This window comes from Hemicordylus capensis, chromosome 1, assembly GCF_027244095.1.
Source record: "Hemicordylus capensis ecotype Gifberg chromosome 1, rHemCap1.1.pri, whole genome shotgun sequence".
NCBI lineage: Eukaryota > Metazoa > Chordata > Lepidosauria > Squamata > Cordylidae > Hemicordylus > Hemicordylus capensis.
In genome coordinates this window covers 124,402,009-124,412,656 of record NC_069657.1, presented here as the reverse complement: position 1 = coordinate 124,412,656, position 10,648 = coordinate 124,402,009, and the positions used below count along the sequence as shown (strand labels likewise).

The 10,648-nt window shown below is 43.6% G+C and overlaps 1 protein-coding gene across 1 annotated transcript in view; it reads left to right on the top strand.

Annotated features, from left to right (window-relative positions):
- Positions 1-5,047: 5,047 nt before the first annotated feature.
- USH1C (USH1 protein network component harmonin) overlaps positions 5,048-10,648 on the top strand; it is a 119,537-nt gene continuing 113,936 nt past the window's right edge. Inside the window, exon 1 of the mRNA XM_053287648.1 lies at positions 5,048-5,121. Within this exon, the coding sequence (XP_053143623.1) occupies positions 5,086-5,121 (36 nt within the window). The 5' untranslated portion in view covers positions 5,048-5,085. The remainder of the gene's footprint in view (positions 5,122-10,648) is intronic.

Sequence of the window (10,648 nt, the reverse complement as noted above, 5' to 3'; positions counted from 1 at the left end):
GCTCGCGGCGAGTCCCGCCTCCCCCCAGACAACTGTCTCCCCTTTCCCTATTATAGTTATGCCCCTGTAGCTCAGTATTGTCTATACAGACTGGCAGCTGCTTCTCAAGAGGAGGAGTCTTTCTCCAGGAGGAGAGCTGGTCTTGTGGTAGCAAGCATGAATTGTCCCCTTTGCCCTTGTTTAGAACATAAGAACATAAGAACAGCCCTGCTGGATCAGGCCCAAGGCCCATCTAGTCCAGCATCCCATTTCACACAGTGGCCCACCAGATGCTGCTGGAAGCCACAGGCAGGAGTTGAGGGCATGCCCTGTCTCCTGCTGTTACTCCCCCGCAACTGGTACCCAGAGGCACCCCGCCCCCGAGGCTGGAGTTGGCCTACAGCCCTCCGACTAGTAGCCATTCATAGACCTATCCTCCGTGAAGTTATCCAAACCCCTCTTAAAGCCATCCAGATTGTTGGCTGTCACCACATCTTGTGGCAGAAAATTCCACAAGTTGATTATGCGTTATGTGAAAAAGTACTTCCGTTTGCTCGTTCTAGATTTCCTGGCAATCAATTTCATGGGATGACCCCTGGTTCTAGTGTTATGGGAGAGGGAGAAGAATTTCTCTCTGTCCACTTTCTCCACACCATGTATGATTTGATAGACCTCTATCATGTCTCCCCGCAGTCGTCTTTTTTCGAAACTCAATAGACCGCTAAATTTCCTCAGGAGTTGTTGATGAGGAACTTTGTCAAAAGCTTTTTGGAAGTCCAGGTATACTATGTCAACTGGATCACCTTGATCCACACACTTGTTGACACTCTCAAAGAACTCCAAAAGGTTGGTCAGGTAAGAGATACCTTTGTGGAACCCATGCTGGTTCACTCCCAGCAGGGCCACCCTGGTTTGCATTTGAATGGAAGACTGCATGTGTGAGTACTATAAGATATTCCCTTTAGGGGATTGGGCCACTCAGGGAAGTGTAGATTCCAAGTTCACTCCCTGGCATCTCCAAGATAGGGCTGAGAGAATTTCCTGTCTATAACCTTGGAGAAGACACTGCCATTCTGGGTAGACAATACTGAGCTAGACAGACCAATGGACTGACTCAGTAGAAGACAGATTCTTGTGTTCCTATGAGTCTGTCTTGGAGATTCCAGGAAATTGGAACCTTCTGCATGCAAGCACGCAGATGCTCTTCCCAGAGCAATTGCTCCTGAGCAATGTCTCACTCAGGCATAAATTGAGCAGCCTTTGAAGTACCCATATCCACCTTACTGTTTACTTGTCTTATACAAATATCAGGGTCCTAACTCACCCTGACAATTTCAATTCTATGCAAAGGAGTCAGTCACTGAGGCCCAAATACCAGCAATATGTTATATATTTGAGGCCACAATCCTAAGCCTAGTTACTAGAGAGTAAGTCCCATATAGGATGTCCCCTTGTTTGAAGGAGGCAATGGTTAGACCTCTTCTTAAGAAGCCTGCCTTATATTCCTTGGTGATAGATAATTATAGGCTGGAGTCCCATGCTTCCCATGGTTGGGTAAGATGATTGAGAGGGTGGTGTCATGAACCCAAAGTCCAACATGGAGTCCCAGGATGAAGGGTCATGGCTACAGGGGTCTCAAGATGAAGTGGCCATGACCCCTGAGCCTGACTCTGACTGAGAGGACTCACAGGACAAGGCAAGCTTTGAGGGGTCCTCACCTCCACCAATGGAAATGCCAGCACCTGCTTAACCCCTCAACACACCCTTGCCTGTGTCCTCTGAGTCAGAGGATGAATCAGAAGCACCCCAGTCCAGCAGCCACCCAGCTATACCATAGCTCGGCCACTTCCAATATTTTGCTGACCAGGGCGGCAAGAGGGTATACAGCAGCACCAGTATGGGAAATGTGACAGGGGAAGTAAGGACACCCTCCCCGTGTCTTAAAGCAGCCCCCTCCCTGCTTCCAAAACAGCTCAAATGCCAGTCTTTCAAACTGGTTTGGCAGTCTGTGAATAGATTGCCAAACCGATCCGTGCACACCCCTAGCTCCTGCTCCTGCTCCTTTGCTTGTTTTTGGACTTTGGCCCTGCCTGCTTCTAACAGATTGATCTTTGACTTCTGACCATTTACCTTTTTTGACTCTGACTTGCCTGCCCCTAACAGACTGATCTCTGGCTCCTGACCTCCTGCTTGTTTGACTTTGCCTTTCCTGCTCACACAGGATGCTTCCTGCCTCACCTGACCAGGTATGGCAGGTGGTGACTAACCAGCTGCCAGTGATTTTGAAGGAAATGGATTATCTAGACACATTTCAGAGTTGCTTTGGGACAGGCTATGTTGAGAGAGCCTTACCTGGGTCAGCTCTTTGCTAGGGAATTGACAGAGGCAGTATGATTCTGTTGGTTCTACTGGACCTCTCAGGAGCTTTCGATACCATTGCACATGGTATCCTTCTGGATCACACGAGGGGTTTAGCGATAGGAGGCACTGCCCTGCAGTGGCTCCACTCCTATCTATTGAGTAGACTTCAGATGGTGAAGCTTATTGACAGTTGCTCTTTGAAATGGAAGCTGTTATTTGGAGTCCCTTAGGGCTTCATTCTGTCACCAATGCTTTTTAACAACTACATGAAACTGCCAGGTGAGGTCATCTGGAGATTTGGCACTGGGTGTGATCAGTATGCTGATGACACCTATCTCTCCATATCATCATTCTCAGGAAATGGCACTATCTCCTTAAATGTCTGCCTGCAGGCATGGTCTGTATGATGGATAATAAATTGAAGCTGAATCGAAGCACAATGGAGGTGCTCATTATCGTGGTTCGTAATCTAGCAGAAGGGTGAGAATCTCCTGTTCTGGTTTGGGTTATACTGCCCCAGAAAGAAAAGGTACACAGTTTGGAAGTCCTCTTGTACACTGGTGTCTCTGGTTGAGGCTATGGCCAAGAGTGCTTTTCATTAGCTCCAGCTGACACAACAGCTCCACCCATTTCTTGAAGAGAATGACCTCAAAGCATTGGTGCATCAGCTGGTAACCTCCAGGCTGGACTACTGCAATGTGTTCTACCAAGGGCTGCCTTTGTATGTAGTCTGGAAACTTCTGTTAGTCCAATATACAGCAGCCAAATTGGCCTGGGTAGCCTAGAGATACCTGTTCTTAAATGGTTGCACTGGCTGCCAGTATGTTTCTGGGCACAATATAGCTTAGGCCAGGTCACCTGAGAGAGTGCATGTCTCTGTAAGATCCCCCACTGCTCATTAAGATAATTGGGAGAGGTCCATCTTCTGTTGCCACCAATTCATCTGGTGGCAACTTGGGATCGGGCTTTCTCAGTAATTACCCCTAGTTTGTGGAACACTATTCCCATGGGTATAAAATGTTTTGTCACCTCTGGAGGCCTTCAAAAGAGTCATAAAGACTCAACTATTTAGCTTAGTTTTTAAGTGGTTTTAATGGTTTTTAAATTAGTTTCCTGTTGATATTTTAATTTGTTTGGTTTTATGTTAATATTTTAAATGATTTTATATTTGACTGTGAACTGCCCTGAGCTGTTTTTGGATGTGCGGTATATACTGTAAATGAAGAGAAAAATAAATACAATTCATATATATGAAGCCTAGTTTAAGCCACACAATCACAACTAACTAAAAATGTGTGGTTGCAGTCAACTGTCATAAGCAAATCCATGCTGGGTTTGACACTTGGTGTTAAGTTTCACACAACTTCCGCAGGCCAATTTCCCCCTACAGCTACTATGCCCTGGGTAGTGGTGTGGTCTGGCCTGATGATGTGTCTCTAACAAATATTTAGGGGGGAAGTGTGTTAAGATAAAAGTCAAGTCAGATCTGTGTGTGTAAGAGAGAGAAAGAGGCCACTTAAGCATTAAAGACAATCTCATTTGCAGTCAGTGCAGCAGAACCATACACTGCTGACTAAAGTGTCACAGATTGTAAATGCAAATATGTTACATATAGCCCAAAGACGCTTCTCTGCTTAGAGGTGCAACCTTGAGCATGGATATATGTACACTTGAGCAGGTAATCATGGTATCTATCTATCTAATTAATTATTGTGACATTTCAGACCGTTGAACCCTGGCAAGAACAAATGCACTAGAGAAAGTGAAGGAACTAGAATTGAATGAAGAGGAGGAGATGTAACTGGGGATTGCAGCTTGGGTGGAGAAGGAAGGCTTACACGTGCTGCAACTGTGGATGCCTCAATTTCAGGTGAAATAACGTGAAAAACTGGTTTCAGTGGAAGACCATGCTGCTACAGAGAATGGTACTGGTGCATTGTGAATGGTGAGTTTTCATTTATAACACACCTACACTGCATATGGATAATGTATTACCTGTCTGCATCCAAGGAGTCTACAGTAAACAGAAGCCTAGAAGTGGGATCAAAAGAGTGCTTTGTGTTCAGCTAAATGTTTCCATGCATGCACTGAGATTTTAGGATTTCCTCTTCCTCAGGCTCCTTATGTGGCTCATTGAATTCCACCCTTGGTTGGAAACCTAGAAGGCAGAGTACATTTAAGAGGACCTAGAGTACATTTAGAAGGAGCCAGTCTGTTAAAGTTAAATATGTTCAGGTTTCCTTTAATTCAGTGGAAGAGTTGAAGCACATGTGTAACTCTGTTCCACTGAAATAAATAGAACTTTATTTCAATGTTGCTTGGATCATGTTTTGTGTATTTTTAGAATAAGTCTATGAAAAAGACATTTACAATTCTAAAAGATATTAGTTTAGGGAAAGGAGGTTTGATGAAATTTACAATAAATAAAATACAATAGAAGCTGACATATTATATCCCCTTTCACTGAAATTAATAGGAGGCTGTAGTAGATGCGGAAAGAAACACAAAATGTCAAGGCAGGTGTTGCAAACAGGCAAGCGCCGTGCCTTCCCACCGACTTCACTTGAATAACCCGTCTTCCTCCCGCCGATCCTTCGCGAAGGGCTGTGCTTCGCCCTCTGGTGTTTGTTAAAAATAATGCACCTTAACCTGTGCCTCGAAGGAAACATCATCCGCGCTCAGTGTGCGTGCAGTGAGGAAGGTTTCCCGGGGGTAAGCCAAGAAAGGGTCGCTCTCCCCATTGTCATGGAGCGGAAGGTGGCCAGAGAATTTAGGCACAAGGTAAGAGAAGGCCTGCCAATTCGATCCCTGCGGTGCTCTGGCTCCTTCGCCAACTGGTAACTTTCTGCCCCGCGTTGACCCTGTATGCATTAGAAGCTTAGCTGCTGCTCCCGCCGCTGGAGACGAGGGGAGGGTGACATTTTGCTGGGACTATGGACTCTTGGTATCAATTAACTCGGACGCTGCAGGGTGGGGAGGGGAGGGGAGGATGAAACGTTTCTTTCAGCAGGACAAAGCTTTTCTCCCAGGGGCCCAGACTAGGAATGGGGGGTTAGGATGAAACTCCTTCGGGAGGAACGGAGGGAGCCCGCATTCCCTCCCTTGCGATGGGCGACTTGAAATGTACGTGACACAAGCCTGCTTGCGGTTGTCATCCATCTTTTTCGACCGAACTGGACCTGGATCCATACACCTCTCAAAGCCGGGGGCGGGCTTTGTGCAGTTATATTTGCCTTTGAAAAACATTAATACAAGTTAGAAAAAAGAAGAAACTGACTGTGCAGGTTCTTAATTTTACAGAAAGCTTTCTCGCTTGATTATAAAAGAATAACGAACCAAACGAACTCACAAAGGGAAAACTTTCAAAAAGTGTCCCCCACCCCGCTTTTTAAGTGCTTCTTTGTCAATGTTCAAGAGACTTGGCAACCATTGTATAATAGCTCTTTTGTTCTTACCCTCAGATTTTAGAAAAAGTGAGTAGCTGCCAGACAACACTGGAGGGGAGGGCGGATTGTTGACCCAAAAGCTGAAGGGCACTTATTCTTTTAACATTGTTTGACCACTTTAAAAACAACAAGATACATGTGTGATTTGGCAGGCAAAACAATATGATAAAAGCACATTTAGTCATTATCTCAGAAATAAGTGTGGAAAGGTGTGGTCTTGCCAAGGAAAAGAATAAATGAAATTTCCAGTTTTGTACAGTCTAAGACATTGATGTTTGACAGCCCCCTTAAGTGTTTTCTACAGAAGCATTGCACTGTCCATATATATCTTATCCAACATTTGTGTTTTGTTCTTAATACGGAAATTATTATGAAGATCATCTAGACAACTCCCTGTAGAAAGCATTACTTTGAATTTCTTCCTTTCTTCCTGTTTCAAACTCACTATGCAGAATAGTGTCAGAATATAGTTATTTAGAAATTTATTGTCATTTGTAAGCCTCAATTTTTTTTAATTGAATTTGTATGACTTTACTTCTAGTCATCTATCTTCTCCTCTTTCTTAGTATCTCAATCATAAACCAATTTTTCTTGCAGTAATTACCATTGACTTTAATTCCAGGAAAGGATATTGAGGATTGCTCCTCACAATAAAGGCCCTACACAACAGAACAAAATTCTTTCTTTTGTCTTTCATAGCTAAGAATGAAAACTATCTAATAAAATATGTCAGTTTCCAGAAGAACTATGATGGGGGGAAATAGTCCTAATAATGAAGGTTAAACATGTTCAGATATTTTGTGGGGGTTTAAATAAAATATGTCAGCTTGTGTAAACTGCCTGTTAACTATTAACATTGGGCTGGGCAGTAGCAGACACACTGCACCTGTGGCTCTAGCATAATATTTTATTATCATATACCTTGTACTTGTGGCCTCTTGCTGACAATATGCACAAATCATTCTGGGACCAGTCATATTTAACTTTTAAAAAATGTTTACCCTTCCTCAGTCCCAGTGTTGAAAAAAGAATGAATAAAACTGGCACTGCTAAGAAACAGACTGCAGGATCTGATCTGCTTAAGATTTGTTTCATTAACTTTCACATTTTCAGCATATTTTTAGAATTAAATAAATTTTCAGTAGCAATAAAGTGACTTATTAAAAATGTAATTAAACCTATGTTATGGCCTAGTGTGGTTTTTATTTAACAGTGTCTAGATGCAAACTTTAAATATCTTGTGTCTAAGTTCAGACATAACATTTCAGAAACAGTAATACTGAATGCATATCTCACAGTTAATCTTATTTTACAGAAGTTTATTGTCTTTGATTAGCATTCAGATTTCATGTGATTCACATAATCAATATAACATTAAATATAACAAAAAAGGAAGACACTATTTTGCCATCTTTAGACTTCTGAGCAATATGCCAGCCCAACCTTTGAGCCATACAAATAGTGCCAAAATTTAAACCAGAGAATTCCATTGCCCATTTAGTTTAATTGTCTAAATGGACCTAACAATGAATAAATTCTTCTAACTCAGTCAAAGGATTCTGTGGATCAACATCTCCTCTGTATATAAAGAGTACTCCTAACTGAGGTGCAATGAATAAATGTAGACGTCATGTCTGAAACATAAACTTCAAACTCTGGCCATGTTGTTTTGTTTTATGTGCTTTGCTGCTATTAGAAAGGCCAAGGGATGGCATACAGGACATTACCCACATTGTTTATATCCCTTCTAGGTTCAATGGCCCATTCACTGTTACATATTCAGCTGCAGCTAAATATATGCAGGCTCTTATAAACATTCTGTCCATATACATATGGACTTTGCATCACTCTCTGATTAGATAAATGGTTCATTTCTGATTTCATGTATTCTGGCAGTTTCTTGCAAAAAAAATTTTTAACCCAAAGAACAAATGGAGAAAATTGCTTAATATTGATCATTGTGGATGTATTGGCACTGCAGATTACTTTTCTTCTGCATGGTCTATTGGTTTGCATTACATACATCACATCTGTATAAAGTTCACTTGCTTCTTCCCAAGCTCCCTTATCAGATCTCTCCTGAGAATTGTGCTGTTATACAATTCCCTGCTCATCCCTTATAAGTGGAAAGCTAGCACAGGAACAATTGTAAAAGGATTTCATCTTTGAAGTGTCATCTGTGTGGACAGTGATTGCAGAATATATTATACAACCACAGAAGATATGTGCAGCACAATCTATTGCATGTTTACTCTGAAGTAAGTCTCATTATGTTCAATGAGATTTACTCCTATGTAAGTGTGCACAGGGTTGCAGATATATATATATATGGAAGTGCCTTACTGAGTCCGACCATTGATGATTTGTCTAATCAAGACTGCCAGTTTACTCTGTCAGGCAATGGTTCTCTAAGGTTGCAAGTGGAGGCAGGAGTATCATTTAGGCAAGTCAGGTGGCACTGCAGTCTCACTACATTTTAGGCCAACAGTGGCTGTTCATCTAGAATGCTAGTATTTTGAGGAATAAAAAAGAAATCACAGGCTATGCTCTTCAAATGCATGGCTTTTGTGCAATTTAATCTTGAATATATCCAAGAGTAGCCCTGTGAACCTTGCTACTTGCCTCAGCAGCCACCTTATGGAGTAGCAGGGAAATGACTTGACTAGCAAGCCAGAGGTTGCCAGTTCAAATCCCCACTGCTATGTTTCCCAGACTATTGGAAACACCTTTATTGGGCAGCAGCAATATAGGAAGATGCTGAAAGGTATCTTCTCATACTGTGTGGGAGAGGGCAATGGTACACCCCTCCTACCAAAGACAACCACATGGCTCTTTGGTTGCCCGGAGTCGACACCGACCTGGCGGCACCCTTTACCTTTACCTTCCTCAGCTCTGACATTTCTTTATCCTCCTTGTAGTAATAACAGATGTAGTGCCCCTGAATGGAGTTCTTTCCCAGCCCTGCTACCTGAGATCCTTTTAACGGGAGATTCCAGGGACTGAACCTGGGGTCTCCTGCTGTGCTCCAACTCTGAGCTGTAACAGTTTCTTACATGACTTATCCATATTTCAGTTCACAGAAGTCCTACATTTGATTAAATCAGAAAAGGTTTTTCTTACTGACTAATGACAAGACGGACAATTTCCACCCGTGGTCATTATATCAGCCAAGCCTCAGAGCCTCTTCTCAGAGGGGAGACTCTCGGCATCTTGGGCATAAAAGGAAGGAGGTGGTGGGCAGCACGGCTGGTGGCAGATGAACAGCCTGCAGGCAGCCACCAAAGCCGGCCACCAGAGGGGAGCAGCCTTTGGCGCTGCCAGGCCTTCAGTGTGGGACTGAGGTCTGGGAAGAGGTTATATTGGGAGGGGAAATATTAGTTTGGGTCTGGTTGTTTGGTCTGGAGTTCCAGCAGTCCTCTATTTGTATTGGGTTGTGTCAGGCTACTTATAGATATGGGTCTGGTATCTTTTGTTGGCGGGCGGGTGCATTCGGCATCTCTTGGGCACATATTCAACAAGCTGTTACAGGGGAAGGAAAACCAGTAACTTATTTATTTGTTTGTTTGTTTATTTATTCAATTTCTATACCGCCCTTCCCAAAATGGCTCAGGGCGGTTTACACAGAGAAATAACAAATAAATAAGATGGATCCCTGTCCCCAAAGGGCTTACAGTCTAAAAAGAAACGTAAGATAGACACCAGCAACAGTCACTGGAGGTACTGTGCTGGCGGTGGGTAGGGCCACTTACTCTCCCCCTGCTAAATAAAGAGAATCACCACGTTAAAAGGTGCCTCTTTGCCAAGTTAGGAGGGGTAATAACTGTTTCCCCTGCCAGTTGCCTTATCAGCTCTCGGGAGCAGTTCCAACTACCCACAGAACGTATTCATTCTCTTTTGTAATGTTGGGTCAGTTCAGAATAAGATTTGATCATGGATAAGGTTGCTGACCTGGCATGTATAACTGAGACCTGGCTGTGGGAGGCTAGTGGACTAGTTTTGGGCCCAGCTATTCTGTTATGGAACAGGTATGGGGAAGGTGGGGGTGGGGGTGGAGTGGCTGTGGTCCATAAGAATACATCTCCCTTACCAGGGTCCCTGTGAGACAGCTGATTCACATTAAGTGTGTATTGCTCAGGCTGGGGTCCAGTGATTGGGGATTCTGTTGGTGTACCATGCATCCTGCCCAAAAGACTCCTCACCGAACTGACAGAACTGGTTTCAGAGTTGGTGTTGGATTCTCCCAAACATTTGTTGGGGGGAGGGACTTCAATGTCCACTTTGAGGCTGGCTTCTCTGGTGCAGTTCAAGAGTTAATGGTGGCCATGACTATGGGCCTATCCCAACTAGTTCTTCAACCAACTCACGTTGCCAACCACAGTCTCGCATTGGTGATTTGTTTGGAACAGGGCAGTGTTCCCTGGGTGGAAGCTGTTGTAATTTCCCCATTGTTATGGATGGACCACTACCTGGTTAATGTTGGTTACCAGCTCACCCCTGTGGGGTAGTGGACCTGTTAGGATGGTCTGCCCAAGAAGGCTGCTGGATCAGCAGGATTACAAGAGGCCTTGGAGGGTTTCAGAGTCAGTTCTGCTGCCAGTGATTCTGTTGATGCCCTGGTTATCAGGGCAGTAGACATGATTGCTTCTAAGCATTATTTATTAATTTTTATTAATTAGTCCCATGGTATACAGAAAAGCCACAAGGGCTAAAGCAGTAAGGGAGATGACTGTAATGCAAGTAGAGGAGAACTCGCCTCAAATCTTCCAAGGCACAGCATTGAGTCCATTTGTGGCAAAGAAGCAATTCTGGTCTACATGCATGGTATCTCAAGACTCACATTCTTCAGAGTTATCATGGGTGGT